Genomic DNA, 15,944 nt, shown 5'->3' with positions numbered 1-15,944 from the left:
AACAACAACAAAAAAAAGTCCAGGACCAGACGGATTCACAATGGAATTCTACCAGACATTCAAAGAAGAATTGGTACCAATCCTATTGACACTGTTCCGCAAGATCGAGAAAGAGCTAATCCTCCCTAAACGATTCTATGAAGCTAGTATCACGCTAATGCCAAAACCAGGAAAGAATATGACAAAAAAGAGAAAACTACAGAGCAATATCCCTGATGAACATAGAAGCAAAAATCCTTCACAACATATTAGCTAACTGAATCTAAGAGCATATCAAAAAGATAATCTGCCACGGTCAAGTGCATTTCATACCATGGATGCAGGGATGGTTTAACATACACAAGTCAATAAATGTGATACACCAGATAAACAGAATTAAAAACAAAAAAATCACATGATCATTTCAACAAATGCAAAAAAAAGCATTTGACAAACTTCAACATCCCTTTATGACTAAAACCCTCAGCAAAATTGGCATACAAGAAACATACCTCACTGTAATAAAAGCCATCTATGACAGATTCACAGCCAACAAAATACTGAATGGGGAAAAGTTGAAAGCATTCCCTCTGAGAGCTGGGACAAGAATGCCCACTCTCACCACTTCTATTCAACATAGTACTGGAAGTCCTAGAAAGAGCAATCAGACGAAAGAAAGAAAGGGCATTCAAATTGGTAATGAGGAAGTCAAACTGTTGCTGTTTGCTGACAATATGATTGTATATCTACAAAACCCTAAAGACTCCTCCAGAAAGCTCCTAGAACTGACAAATCTCAAATAAATTTAAGAAAATTATAAAAGGCCTTGTCCTTTTATCATTTGCTGAATTCAGCAAAATTTCAGGATACAAAATTAATGTACACAAATCAGTAGCTCGGCTATATATTAACACCTACCAAACTGAGAATCAAATCAAGAACTCAACCCCTTTTACAATAGCTGCAAAATAATAATAATAATAATAATAATAATAATAATAATAATAAAATACTTAGGAATATACCTAACCAAGTAGGCAGAAGACCTCTACAAGGAAAACTATGAAACACTGCTGAAAGAAATCATAGACAATACAAACAAATGGAAACACATCCCATGCTCATGAATGGGTAGAATCAACATTGTGAAAAAATTGTAAACTGCCAAAAGCAATCCACAAATTCAATGCAATTCTCATTAAGATACCACTATTATTGTTCACAGAACTAGAGAAAACAATCCTAAAATTCATATGAAATCAAACAAGAGCCTGCATAGCCAAAGTAAGACTAAGCAAAAAGAACAAATCAAGGGTATGAATACCAGGAGGTAGAGATCAATGGTGCCACCTTGGAGGCTGGCTATCATACCATTATTGTCAGCCTCTGGAGCACCTGGTTGAATGCCATCTATGTGACCTCCCCCACCAAGATAATTGGCAGACAGCATAGTAAGTAGCAAATGGAAATGAGATTTTACTAAACCCTTCTCCTTCCTCATTTCGAAGGCCTTCTGGGAAAGACAGCAAAGTTGAACTCATATAAACCAAAAGCTCTGGCCCCAGCTCTACCTGTATGGGGAATGGCCCATTCTTCCTTACTTCTGACAACTGGCTCTTCCAATACACTTCAAATATATAGGAACGTATTCATATCCATCCTCTGAATGGGAAGAAAATTGCTTCTCCTTGGCAAACAGCTTTGGCCTGGGCAATGGTCCCAGTCTGTCATTAGTATGATAAACTTTCCAGTATTTTCATTTTTGTGGTCACTGTTCTCTTCTATTTCCTTTTATGTATTAGTTCATAAGCACTATGTTTCAAAAGCACTAAGACATTCTAGAGTCCTTGATTGTTCACTAATCTTTCCATTCATTTATTAAATAAACATTTATTAAGTTCCTATTACATGTCAGATGTTGTGAAAATTCTCATAGTAATAAGAAGATGTATGAGACATAGACATTTTATTTAGTCAAACACTCAACAATGTTTGAGCATCTACTCTGTACACGGTACTAAGGATCAATAAAGGAGTAGTCCAGTTTTAAGACAACACAACAAAAATGAACTCTCAACTCCACTGGCCGTAGCACCTTTCTACTGAGATCATCAGGGCACAACTTCTTGATGAATAGGTACTTTTTTTAATGGCCACTCTCTTCACTTTTCCCTTCTACTCCTCAATGCGCAGATGAATTGTGTGTTGTACTTTCCAGTTGAACTTTCAACCCAAATATTCGAGGAAATTGCTCTTACCAAATTGCTTAGCACGTTGCCAAAACCAATGGTCAATTCTCTTCCTATTGTATTTGATGCATCAGCAGCATCCATCATAGTGGACCACGCTCCTCTTGAAACACTTTCTCCAGTTGACTTTTACAATGCCATCCCCTCCTAATTTTCCTCCTGCCACCCACTTCTACTCAGTGTCTTTTGCTGGCCCCTCCTCCTCTTTTCAACCTCTAAATGTTGATATGTCTATTCCAGGATTCAGTCCAGAAACTTTTCCTTTTATCCATGAATATTATTACCCTAGCTTATTTCATCTAGTTCTGTGCCTTTAAAAATTATTCTATGCTTCTCATGTACAAATTGACCTCTCTAGGACTAGCACAAGGGGTGTAATTATCCTAAAGTAACACAGAATTTTAATAAGCTGGCCAAGAAGAGGGATTTTCTTTTTCCCAGCATGAGGGACTGTGCCTAATATAGCTCCCTGTAGAATGGGTGGCTTTCTCCCCTAAGAAAAGGGAAACTCTTTGCATGAGTCCCAAGGACTCTAGGTGCTGGGCAGTTGATTTTCCCAGACAATCTTGTGAATAGCTGGCACATAAATCCAGACTGTTTCACGCCAACAGCCTGTGTTCCTCCCTTGATAAAACTGTGTCCTTGTTCTTACATCATAAAAAGTTATAATAAGGGAGACTAGTGTTCCTACACTGAATGAAGACTCACATTGTTGGCCCAGCAATTTCCTAACAATTTATGCATCAGCATAAGATAAGAGGATGGGAAAATCATGCCGCCTCTTCTTTTGCTAATCAGTAATCTTTGTGAGTTTCCCTAATACAGAATATCATTTAACCCATGATTATCGTATTGAGAAATTCTTTACAAATTCTGATGCCAGTAGGTGGTAACTCAGATGAGCATCACTTTACACAGCATGCTGACCTTCTCTGAGCATGCAGACCATTTCGTTGTCTCAGGATCGCATGTATAAAAGACTGTCTTTTTTTTCCATTGAATTTGCTTTTGTCAAAATCAATTGGTCATACGAATTTAGGCCATTAACTCACACATAAGCAAAAATTCCCTCAACATGGATTACAGGCCTAAATGTAAGGGCTAAACTATACACTTCTTGAAGAAAACAGAAATTAATATATTCATGACATTGGATTAGGCAAAAGCCCAAATTTTCCTGGTAGAAGGAAAAAAGTTGAAAAATGAGACATGATCAAAACTAAAAATGTTTTCATGTTAAAAGATATCAATAAGAAAGTGAAAAGATAAGCCACTTTTGACTGAAGGAAAAAAATTTAAATCATATATTTGATAAAGGACTTATATCCAGAATGTAAAATGTACTCACAGCTAAACAACAAAAAGATAAATAACCCAATTTTAAAATGAGCAAGATATTTGAATAACCATTTCACCAAAAAGGTGTAGGAATGGCCAATAAAGTACATGAAAAGATGGTCAGCATCATCAGACAGCAGGGAAATGCAAATTATAACAACAATGTGACACCACTTCTTATCCACTAGAATGCTATAATAATAATAATAATAAAGACAATAACAATTAGAGGAAGTGAAAGCACAATGATGTGGGAAAATTAAAATATTCATGCATTGTTGATGGGACAGGCCACCGTGTTCGAAAACATTTTGGCAGTTCCTTAAAACATTAAAGATGCACTTACCATATGACCCAGCAGTTTTACTCCTGAATACCCCAAAGAAATTAAAATGTATTTCTACACAACACATGACTGTGAATATTTATAGCAGCTTTATCCATAATGCACTTTGGGAGGCCGAGGCGGGCGGTTCATGAGGTCAAGAGATTGAGACCATCCTGGCGGACATGGTGAGACCCTGTCTCTCCTAAAAATACAAAAATTAGCTGGGCATGTGGCATGCACCTGTAGTCCCAGCTACTCAGCAGGCTGAGGCAGGAGAATCGCTTGAACCCAGGAGGCAGAGGTTGCAGTGAGCCGAGATTGTGCTACTGCACTCCAGCCTGGTGACAAAGCGACACTCCGTCTCAAAAAAAAAAAAAAAGGGGGGAAACACATAAATATCTATCAGTCAATTAACTGATGGCAGCCATCCATACAATTTAATAGAATTTGCCACCTAAAAGGAATGAAATATTGATATGCGCTACAACATAAAGGACCCACATGAGTATGCTAAGCTAAGTGAAAGAAGGCAGATGCAAAAGACCACATATTGCATGATTCCAGTTATATGGTGTCCAGAAAATCAAATCTGTGGAGTCAGGAAGTCATAGGGGCTGCCTAGAGCTGGGGCGTTGGGAATAAGGGGTGGCGACTGATGAGCATGATGGATTTCTTAGGAAAGATAGAAATGTTCCAAAACAGGATCATGGTAATGGTCACACAAGTCTCAAATTTTCCTGAAAACAATTGAACTGTACACTTAAAACAGCGGAATGTTATAATATGTCAATTATACCAGAGTAAAGCTGTTTATAAACAGAAAGTTGGTAGAGTGGCCCCCATCGGCCTTGCTCTTTGTCTTACGGCTCACTTTCCGAAAGAAAGCAAAATATTTATGGGTTTAAAGAAAGCTTACAGTTATCGCTTTTACTCAGAGACTCCAAGAGACACTGGCTGAAATCTAAGATCCTCCAGAACTCTCAACAGCTGAAGGAACATTCGTTCCCACCCTGAAGGTGATGGGGGTCTGTAAGGTGCACTTCAGCTTCTGATACAGCAGGCAAGGTGTGTGATGCACCTGGATGGTTTCAGATAGCACTCCACAAGTCTCAGCAAGACCCAGGGCCTGTGTCTATTTCTGAGAGCTTCAGAGGACAAGCTGCTACATCTTGCATCACAGGGCCAACCTTTCCTAGGCAAGTATGTTTGAAGCATTGGTAGCCAGGTTCCAAGTAGAAGGTGAATATCTACAACACGGGAGAAAGACAAGACACAGAGTGCGGTGTCAAGCTAAATCATTTGTAGAGTATTACTTCCAACAACTTCAGAAAGCATTCTTTTCAAGTGCTTATGGCATTTTCACCAACATAGACCATATGCTGGACCATAAAACAAATATCAGTATATATCTAAGAATCAAAATCATGGAGTATATGCTCCAGCCACAATAGTATTTAATTAGAAATCCATAACAATAAGATATCTAGAAAATCAATTTTAGAAAACATGCAACATGCTTCTCAGTAACACTTGGGTCAAAGAAGACATCACAAGAAAAAAATCCAAAGCATCAGTGACTGAGTAATCAAAATGTTGGATACAGCTAACATAGTGTTTAGAGAGAATTTTACAACTTTAAATGCCTATAGTGGAAATGAGCAAAGGAGTAAAGTCAATTATCTATGCTTTTATCATAAGAACCCTGAAAAAGAAGAGTAAAATAAACCCAAAGTTAATAAATATAAGCCAATAATAAAAATAGTGAAAACATGAAATGGAAAAATGAACAAACAATAGAGACGATCAGTGGTCAATTTTTCTGTGCTCCATGCACAAAAATTCAGTTCAGAATGATTTTATATTTAAATATATATCCAGAACCACAGAGATCTTAGAATAAAAATTAGGAAAATATAGGAATAAAATGGGAACTCTGTGGGAATAAAAATCCGAAAGTAATTGCCCACCAGGTAAATTGGGGGGAGGGCAGGGAATTGACTAAGAACCGGCAGAAAAAAACTTTCTGGAGTGAAGGAAATGGCTTATATCTTCTTTTTGGTGGTACTTACATGGACATATATAACTGTCAAGGTTCATTGACACTGAACACTTAAGTGTGTACACTGAACACTTAAGATCTGGGCCTTGTAATGCATGTAAACTACATCTCTATTTTTTTAAGTAGAGAAAGGTGTCTTGGGGGGTTTATGGCAGTGGTGTTTGGGCAGACTGGGGCATAGGTTTCAGAAGCATTCACAGCATCTTCAGTTCAACAATTTGCTAAGAATGTTTTTGCAGCCAAAAATATAAGATAAGTGCAAATATCTATGATTAGAGTCATTGGGCATGCCATATAATTAATTCGTTATCACTAGATACCTTTCCTTCAATGAGGTTCTTCCATTAGGAACTCAGAGCTCTCCAGAGAAAAATTGCAATTGAGGTTTGGATATATTGGGTGGAAAAGAAAGTCACCTCACATAAAACTTAGTGATTGGAGCTGTCACCATTGTAAATTTCTAAACTTTGCAAGACAGCAGCAACATTTCAAATGACATTCTGAGAGAGGCGATAATGGGCTAACGTAGATGTCCCTCCAGGTGGAATTACTGCACAAGGACAATTACATTGCCCTTGGAGACATCTCCCAGTTTGGTTTAAGTTCACAGATTGCGGATCCCAGACAGCTGGTATCAACTGACCAGTGTTCTGTTAAGGCTAAACCCAAGACTCTTTATCACACTGTGGCCTTAAGATTGGATTTCTCTTCCTGTTCCTGGGAAGAATTAGAGATATAACCTAAAGGTCACTATTATTCTGAGAAAAGGGATCCTAGAGGAGGAGGGAGCAATGAGTATGTGGCAGGAGTTCAAGGTGACAAGGGCTGAGCCAGAAGCCACAGAGCATAAAGCTCCAGTCCTTCCTCCAGGGATGAGGCAATGAGGACTCCGACTCCTCTGTCCGGTTTTTAACAATCTAACTTACGGTTAGAGCTTTTTCCTTTTCTTTCAACTACTCCTGGCAGTAGTGGGGTCATGGAATTTTTGTAAAAAATGGGGTGGAGGAAAATAAGGCATCTGTGTGAGTGTATAACCATTTTACCTCTGTTTTTAGCCCTCTTCTGGGTCACACTAGAATCAGATCTGCTCCCCAGCATCTTCTGTTTCCTGGCGAGTGATTCCTGCTACCTTGGATTGGCCATGACGGGCTGGAGCTGCCTTGTGACAGGAGCAGGAGGGTTTCTGGGTCAGAGGATCGTCCGCCTCTTGGTGGAGGAGAAGGAGCTGAAGGAGATCAGGGTCTTGGACAAGGCCTTCAGACCAGAACTGAGGGAGGAATTTTCCAGTAAGTAACCTTGAGTCATGGGTCTGTGGCTCCATCTTAAACTCCGCACGGGTGTGGGGAGGTGGACCTTGTCTAACAAGTTAAGGAAAGTTGTAGCCAAATGAAAGCCAATTGCACATCTAAAGTCATCAGAAAGGAAACAGTATAAAATGGTATAGTGTGAAAGATACTGGATAGGGTGTCCAGAGACTGGATTCTGGCCCTGACCCAGAACTTGAGGGGCAGCCATGTCAGCCTCAAGGCCTCTTTTCTTCTCTTCTCGAAAATCACACATGAGTTCTCTTTCTTGTCTACAACTCTTACATTCTGAAGCTTTTTGTCTTGGCAATTGCTGTGCAACATTCACAAAGGGCACCATTTACCTGGAGACCTCACCAGTGGGTCCCTGCCTCTCTAGACTGCCCCAGGCTTTGTTTCATTTTATAACTTCTTTAGCATCTTTAGTGAAGGCAAAACAAAAGGAAGTGAAGGTACAGATGTGTGTGTAAGTGGATGTGTGTGTAAGTGGATGTGTGTGTCAAAGAGAGAAAGAAAACGAGGGGGAAAGCAAATCAGAGACAGAGAATGAGAAAGAGAATGAATGAGAAAGGTAGTGTGAGAGAGAGAGAGCATCAGCAAGAGAGAGAGCGAGAGTGAGAGAGATCATCAGTGAGAGAGAGAAAGAGAGAAAGAGCGTGCACAGGTGCACAACACAGAGCAGAGACAGAGTAAGAGGCAGTATGAGGCCAGCATGCCTCATTTATATTTCTCATATATAGCTTTTTTTTTAAAACCATTTGTCTCTGTTGCTCAATACCCCAAAGAAATTAACTGCAGATTTTGCTGTAGTAACTCTTTGTGCAAATAATCCTGTGAGGAAGGTAGAAAAGGGGTCACCTCCAACTGGACAATGAACCCATCAAGTTCTGGAAATATAAAGTAACTTGCCAAAAACAGCTAATTAATGTGTAGCAGAGCTCAGACCAGAGCTTCATTCCAGAGGCTTCATCACTTGACTCTGGGGCTAATCCTTGGCAAAGTAGGTTTTCAGTCTCTCCCTTTGCCTCTCTGTGTGCCCCAAACCAATTCCCTGTCCCCCTTCCAGATGTTTGCTCTTTCCCAATAAACTGCTACACATGCTGATTTCTGTGCTTTTGTTTACTTGTTCCTTTTATGGAATGTACACCCTCCACTCTAACACCCCCACTCTAACCGTCTATCCAGGGGACTGGGTGAACTATGTGTCTTCATGCAGGTTCTGGCTGCCTAGAAGGTCCTTCCCTGTTCACACAGAAGCTGCCCTTGACACTCTATTCTTCTTTCACTCTTCCCTGACCTCTTCAAATGTCCAGTTTCCACCACTCTCTGTTCTAATGGTGTCTTTGAAAAACAAATATTAACAAATGACAAATATTAAATGTTTGTACTCCTTATGTCTCAGCAATATTTGCAATCTAACATCTGATACCAGGAAAAAGCAATGCTCAGCCTAGAGGAACAGTTTTCCTATGGTGAAAATGCAGGGGATATAATGGATGGGCAGAGGTCTGTATGAAGATAAAAACAGAGAATCCTTTCAGTGTTCTTTCTGTGCCCAGGCACTGTGCTAAACGTTTTGTATGTGCAGACTCATTACTCCTCATAACAACTCTATGAGATCAGTAATATTATTATCCTCCTTTTTTATAGGTGAGGAGACAGGCACAGAGAGGTTAACCAACTTGTCCAAGGTCCTACAGTTAGATTATGGCGAAGCTGGATTTGAACCCAGGCAGTCTAGTGCAGCGTCGGTGCCCTTAAGCAGTAGTTTGTCTAGCAGCTTCTCTGAGCCTCCCTCCAGCCCAACACACACCACAAAAGCAACTGCATTTAGTCTACATGAAACGCTTGCCAAGTCCACAGTGCCTTGGAGAAGGAGGGAGCTACGGCTCCATCAAAAAAGTTCCCTTTTCTGGTCTCTCTAGATCCCTGGGGACTCACTGGGGAAGAGTCATTTTCTATCAGCTTTGGACTTCTTCCGCTTTGAGATGGTAATTCCTTTGAGCCAGTCTGTCTAAAGTCGGCAGTAAAGGAGAAGCAGAGAAAGGGAGTAGAAAAGGTAGAGGTGGAAATACAACCAGAGAAAATTCCGGTCTCGGGCTCACATCCACCTCCTTCCCAGCAGCCTCTTCCCTGACTCCACCATTGCAGGGCCTTCTTGGAGTTGCCTGACAGTGGGAAGGGGCTGGGAGTAGACAAAACAAGGCAGAAGCATCAGGACAGCAAATGGTCCTGCCTGTACCCCAGGAAGGAATTTCTCCAGCCTATCATTTTTCATTCCGAATTTTGTTCTCACTGTTCTTTGACCTTTGTTGGCAATTTCAGTTAAACTGGCTTATTCTTACTCTCTCAGAAAAGTTGATTCTAAACAGCTATTCCTGCACCTGGGGTACAGGGTCTAAAAATGGCAGGTGGGATGGGCAGATTTGAGCCTTCACTAGAAAATTGACTTTAGATATGTCCCTTAACCTCTCTGAGCCTAAGTTTCCTCACCAATAAAGTAGGACTCAGAATAGCTACCTCACGAGATAGCTGTAAAAGGAAAGAAGCAAGCTATGGGCTGTATGCAGATTATAAAGCACAAATGAGAGTAGAGTATTTATCTGAGCTCCATGTAGCATGGTGTTCATTTTGGGGCTAATTCCAGGTGACAACTTTACTGGCAGCGTTACTGCCTGGAGATTTCAGAGGAGCCTGAAGATATGGATGTTATATCTGCTGCCCTTGGCTAGACACTAGACAGCTGAGATGTTAGTTCATCAGTGGCTAACTCATTTTCCGCATTGCTATCTGCTTTTTATGATAACTGATAAAAATTTCTCAATGAAATTCATCATTTAAGCCCATCTGCAGTTCCTGAGTAATGGCTCCACTCTCCTCCCAATTGCCCAAGCAGGAAACCATAGGGGTGATTTTGTCTCCTTTTCCTCTCAGCCCAGATCCAGTAGGTACCAGGACCTTCAAGGTAAGGTCTGAAATTCAAACCTGGTGTATCTCTCCCCTCCTCTGCTTCCACTGCTGGACCCTGCCTCCAGCCCTCGTCTAAACTTTGGCACAGACATTCTGATTAATCTCTTGATCACCTGGATTTCTCATATACCCTATACCAGTCCGTTTTATATCCTCAAGTCAAGGTAAACTTCCTATGCCACCACTCTGCGTCTGTTTCTCTTGTATTATTATTATTATTAATATTTTGAGACAGGGTCTTTCTGTGCCACCGAGTCTGGTGTGCAGTGGCATGATCTCAATTCACTGCAACCTCTGCCTCCCGGACTCCATCCATTCTCCCGCTTCAGGTTTGTGATTACCTGGGACTATAGGCATGTGCCATCATGCCAGGCTAATTTTTGTAATTTTAGTAAAGACAGAGTTTTGCCACGTTTTGCAACCTGACCCCCACCTCCAGAAATCAAGTGATTCACCACCTCAGAGTCCCAAAGAGCTGGAATTACAGGCATGAGCCACTGCGCCCAGCCTGTTTCTCTACTGATTCCAACATAAATAAGGGTTTTTCTTTGACATGGTGCTGGAGACCCAAAATCATAATTCTATACATGATTCCTCATTACCTACAGAATTAAATTCAAACTTTCCCTCTTATACCCAACTCTCCACAATCACTCTATTCTCCATAAAAATTTTGGTGAGTCTCCCATGACTCTAGCAATGCTTATATTCCAGGGACGTGTGACAGTTCACTTCTCACATTACTTTTCTGGAATAAGATGGGGTAGAAACAGATGTTTGCTCTTTCCCAATAAACTGCTACACATGCTGATTTCTGTGCTTTTGTTTGCTTGTTCCTTTTATGGAATGTACACCCTCCACTCTAACACCCCCACTCTAACCATCCTTGAACACCTATGAAACATCACCTTTATCAGAAAACTTCCCAACCAGATCCAGAAAGCTATCCAATGACCTGACCTGTGTTCACACAGAGCTCCAGAATAAGACCAAGCTGACTGTACTGGAAGGAGACATTCTGGATGAGCCATTCCTGAAGAGAGCCTGCCAGGACGTCTCGGTCGTCATCCACACCGCCTGTATCATTGATGTCTTTGGTGTCACTCACAGAGAGTCCATCATGAACGTCAATGTGAAAGGTACGGTAGCCTGGGGAGGAGATAAAGCAAGTTGGTTAAATGAGGTTCAGAAAGAAGGACAAGAAAGGGGAGAGAAGTCACTCCATTGAACACCTGCTGAGCTCTGGGCCAAGTGCCTTTGCTGATCACTACTGACTGGGGAGTTCAAGGCTGGTATCCTCAGTTTTTTAGATGAGAAAACTAGGGCTGAGAGACAGCAAGTAACTTTTCCAAGGCCCCACAGTTAAGTAAGTAAGTAGGAGCGTTAGACTTTAAAGTCACTCTTGTGTGACTCCAAAGGCTGTGGAAGCTCTTTCTACTGTGGCCCCAATCAAAAGTCAACTAAACTCCAACTTCAAACTCATGATATCCAACTACTCCTTGGCTCCCTGGGCCAGAATCAGACCTTCCAGGTGCCACCGTAGTCATCATTTTGAACTTTGTGTGCAGGCTGATGAGAACATTCAGAGCCCTCCTGCCCACCTCAAAGAAGAAGTCCTCTCGAGAGAACTAGCGAAGCTGGTTCACAGAGGTCTGTCAGGACAGAATTATCCAGCACATGCCTTCCCACAATATTTTCTTAACAATAAGAGTTTCCCAGTATCAAGAATACAATCTCTTCAGCTCAGCACAGGGCCTACTATTACAGAGCCATTTCCAGCCAGGTGCCCAAAGTGCACCCTCATTTGATCCACATTTTTTTTAAGGAATCTTGCCATGCAGTCTCACCCTTTGACTCCCAGAGCCCAGTTCTCTTCAAACCACAGCACCCCACCGCTGGCCTGGCCCTCCACATTCAGTCTACTCAAATTCTTATAAAGCAACTAATTGCTTTTGAGTCTCCAGCACTACCTAAAAAAAACAAACAAACAACAACAAAAAAAAACCCTTACCAGTTTCTACATAGCCATACCCCTAAGTACCACTACAGTTCAAGGAGTGTGCTAAGAGTAAAGAGTTTTTTGTTTTAATGTTGACTTTCCACAGCTCCCAAAAACAGGGGATAAGAAATGACAGGGGGAGTGTTAGAGGCATCTGTTTCTTAAAACCATTATCACTCCCAGGCTTAGAAAATGCTTCACAATGATGGCCATTTCATGAGGCTGTCTCTCCAGAAAATCAAATTGCACAGAGACTTTAAAAATGGCTAAGAATACAAAAATAAGTAAATAAAAAATGATCATTTGCCTAGGAAATCTCTTCCTTCTTCAAGGGAAAGCACTCCAGATACCTCCATGAGCTTTGCTTCCACACAGCTCAGGGCACGCTGACAGGTCCTCCCAGTGCAGGTGTTACCAGAAGAGGGCACACTCCTCTCCACAGTCCTCCACCAGGCTCCACAGCAAACGCCAGGGCAGGGTTTAAAGGAAGGTTTATCACCCCCACTTTACATAACTGGGTAAACAGAGTCATCGCCAGAATTGGAAGCTGCTTTCCCAGGGAACGCACAATCAGGAAAAAGAGTGTGGGTTTCCAGCATCTCCCCACAACCCACTCTTTGCTCAATGACTCCAGAGATGGTCTTTGTAACAAAGTTTTATTAATCCATTGCAAAATGAGAAAAATACCATCAATTCTATGTATATCTAAGAATGTATATTGCCTATATTCAACCGTGAGTTTGTGTGTGTAATGCAAATTCTTTCACTGTCCTTTCTTGCCTAAGGACTGACTGGGACTGTTCATATTCTCAGAGTATAGTCTCCTGATTTTTAGACTTTAAATGATCTGTCTTTAATTTTATTGATGACAAATCATACTTTTTCAATATTCTTACTTGGCAAAATATAAAGTGATTACCCTAGGTCCTTTTCCAAAATTAAAGTATATATATATATGCGTATATATATATATACACACACACACACACACCACACAAACATAGGTCTATGAAACCCAAAAGTTTAGAAATTCTTGCTTTCTAGAACCCAAATGTCAGTTTCTTTTTATTTTTGTGTTTTTCCTATGGCTGTATCATGACCCAATCTCAGTCAGAGCCACAGAAGAATGCACCCTGAGTCTGTTATAACCACTGCACTTGGGAGTGGGGAGTGGGGCACATGGATCTGTGCACGTGGTTGCAGCTTCTTTGGGATATTTCCTGACACTGACATCATGCTCTTCCTGGGCAGGTACCCAGCTCCTGTTGGAGGCCTGTGTCCAAGCCAGTGTGCCAGTCTTCATCTACACCAGTACCCTAGAGGTAGCCGGGCCCAACTCCTACAAGGAAATCATCCAGAATGGCCATGAAGAAGAGCCTCTGGAGAACACATGGCCTGCTCCATACCCATACAGCAAAAAGCTTGCTGAGAAGGCTGTGCTGGCAGCCAATGGGTGGACTCTGAAAAATGGTGGCACCTTGTACACTTGTGCCTTAAGACCCATGTATATCTATGGGGAAGGAGGCCCATTCCTTTCTGCCAGTATAAATGAGGCCCTGAACAACAATGGGATCCTGTCAAGTGTTGGCAAGTTCTCCACTGTCAACCCAGTCTATGTTGGCAATGTGGCCTGGGCTCACATTCTGGCCTTGAGGGCCCTGCGGGACCCCAAGAAGGCCCCAAGTGTCCAAGGACAGTTCTATTACATCTCAGATGACACACCTCACCAAAGCTATGATAACCTTAATTACATCCTGAGCAAAGAGTTTGGCCTCTGCCTTGATTCCAGATGGAGCCTTCCTTTAGCCCTGATGTACTGGATTGGCTTCCTGCTGGAAGTAGTGAGCTTCCTACTCAGCCCAGTTTACTCCTATCAACCGCCCTTCAACCGCCACACGGTGACATTGTCAAATAGCGTGTTCACCTTCTCTTATAAGAAGGCTCAGCGAGATCTGGCATATAAGCCGCTCTACAGCTGGGAGGAAGCCAAGCAGAAAACCGTGGAGTGGGTTGCTTCCCTTGTGGACCGGCACAAGGAGACCCTGAAGTCCAAGACTCAGTGATTTAAGGATGACAGAGATGTGCATGTGGGTGTTGATAGGAGATGTCATCAAGCTCCACCCTCCTGGCTTCATACAGAAGGTGACAAGGGCACAAGCCCAGGTCCTGCTGCCTCCCTTTCACACAATGCCCAACTTATTGTCTTCTTCATGTCATCAAAATCTGCACAGTCACTGGCCCAACCAGAAGCTTTCTGTCCTAATCATACGCCAGAGGACAGACAATATGATTTGCTGTTACCCAATCTCAGTGGCTGATTCTGAATGACTGTGGTCACTTTTAACTTGAGGTTCTCTTTTGACTAATGGAGCTAATAGAGCTCCATTTCCCCTCTTAAATGAGAAAGCATTTCTTTTCTCTTTAATCTCCTATTACTTCACACAGTTCAATGTAAAGAGCAATAAATGTTTTAATGCTTAACCTGGAGAGAGGCATGGTTTCTGTTAATACATACTTTCATCCTTTTCCTTTCATTTGCAACTATCACCGTCTCCAACTTAGAAGAGTAGCATGAAACCGGGGTTGCGGAGTGGGCAGAGTAGTGGGAGGTACAGAAAGGGCAGATGAATACTGAATAAGCTCTACTATGTTTTAGGCATGTATGAAATGACCTACATATGACTTATATTATCTCATTTAATACTCATCAGAAACCTGTCAATTGAGGAAAATGACAAGTCTCAATCATTTTAGGAGATTTATTTGAAGATGTGCCCAGGAGACAGGCCTATTCCTTTCTCCAAAGATGATTTGGAGGGCTCCAATTCAAAGGGGGAAAAGAGAGGGATATTGAGAAGCACACAGTTTTTATGTAAGGGGATAGTAGGAAAAAAATAGGCATTCATGCCTTCGGCTCAGTGAATCTGCATTGTTTACATAAGATGACATGAACAGTAGGGGCAGAGGGAAAATGCAGGGAATCTGCATTGTACATAAAATAACACAGACAAGATGGGGTAGGGGAACAATCAGATAGGCATTCATGTCTGGGGTGACTGCACCTGTAGTGATAAGCTATCAATTTGCATTGCTGTGGTGAAGTTTTAACAGCTCACTAGGAAATTCCTTGTGGGAAAAATATGGGTGAAGCGTGTAGCTTTTTATCTTGTAGCCATCTTATTTAGGCACCAAAAGGGGTAGGCAGGTTTGCATTACCCAGTTCCCAGCTTGATTTTTCCCTTTGGCTAAATGAGTTTGGGGTCCCATAATTTAATTTTTTTTTCACATTTTCCCCCTTTTTTTCTCTAAACTCTTTCAAAGTATTGCATTTTGAAAGAAATATGCGTTCCTGGCCTCTGGTTGCTTTTTCTTTTTCTTTTTCTTTTTTTTTTTTTTTGGCTGGTTTCTCATGGCTAGGATGGTTTATTCCTAGAAGTTCAGGTCCCACGTCACTAGGAAGGCTCGTTCCTGGGAGGTTATGTCTCACCTTGCTAGGAAGGCTTATTCCTGGGAAGTCTTGTCCCATGAAGATACAAAAAAAAAAAAAAAAAAAAAAAAAAAAATGGAAGAAGGGAACATGAGAGGAAACCAGAAAGAGAGAGAGAGAGAAAAAAAGAAAATACATAGGGACATAGGCCAGATTTACAGCAACAAAAGGAAAGCAAACCTGGAAGCTGGGTCGGAGTATATCACTGCCTCCTCAATTAGAGCAATTCTT

General features: G+C 41.5%; 1 protein-coding gene across 1 annotated transcript; it reads left to right on the top strand.

Moving 5' to 3' along the window:
- Positions 1 to 7,094: 7,094 nt before the first annotated feature.
- On the top strand, positions 7,095 to 14,713 carry LOC105479084 (3 beta-hydroxysteroid dehydrogenase/Delta 5-->4-isomerase type 1). Its single transcript, XM_011736882.3, has 3 exons — positions 7,095 to 7,239; positions 11,202 to 11,366; positions 13,478 to 14,713. The coding sequence occupies exons 1-3, from the start codon at positions 7,095 to 7,097 to the stop codon at positions 14,287 to 14,289; spliced, it is 1,122 nt and encodes a 373-aa protein (XP_011735184.2). The 3' UTR covers positions 14,290 to 14,713.
- The last annotated feature ends 1,231 nt before the right edge of the window (positions 14,714 to 15,944 follow it).

Source organism: Macaca nemestrina, chromosome 1, assembly GCF_043159975.1.
Source record: "Macaca nemestrina isolate mMacNem1 chromosome 1, mMacNem.hap1, whole genome shotgun sequence".
Lineage (NCBI taxonomy): Eukaryota > Metazoa > Chordata > Mammalia > Primates > Cercopithecidae > Macaca > Macaca nemestrina.
The sequence above is the reverse complement of the archived record's forward strand: the minus strand, read 5'-3'. Positions and strand labels throughout refer to the sequence as shown.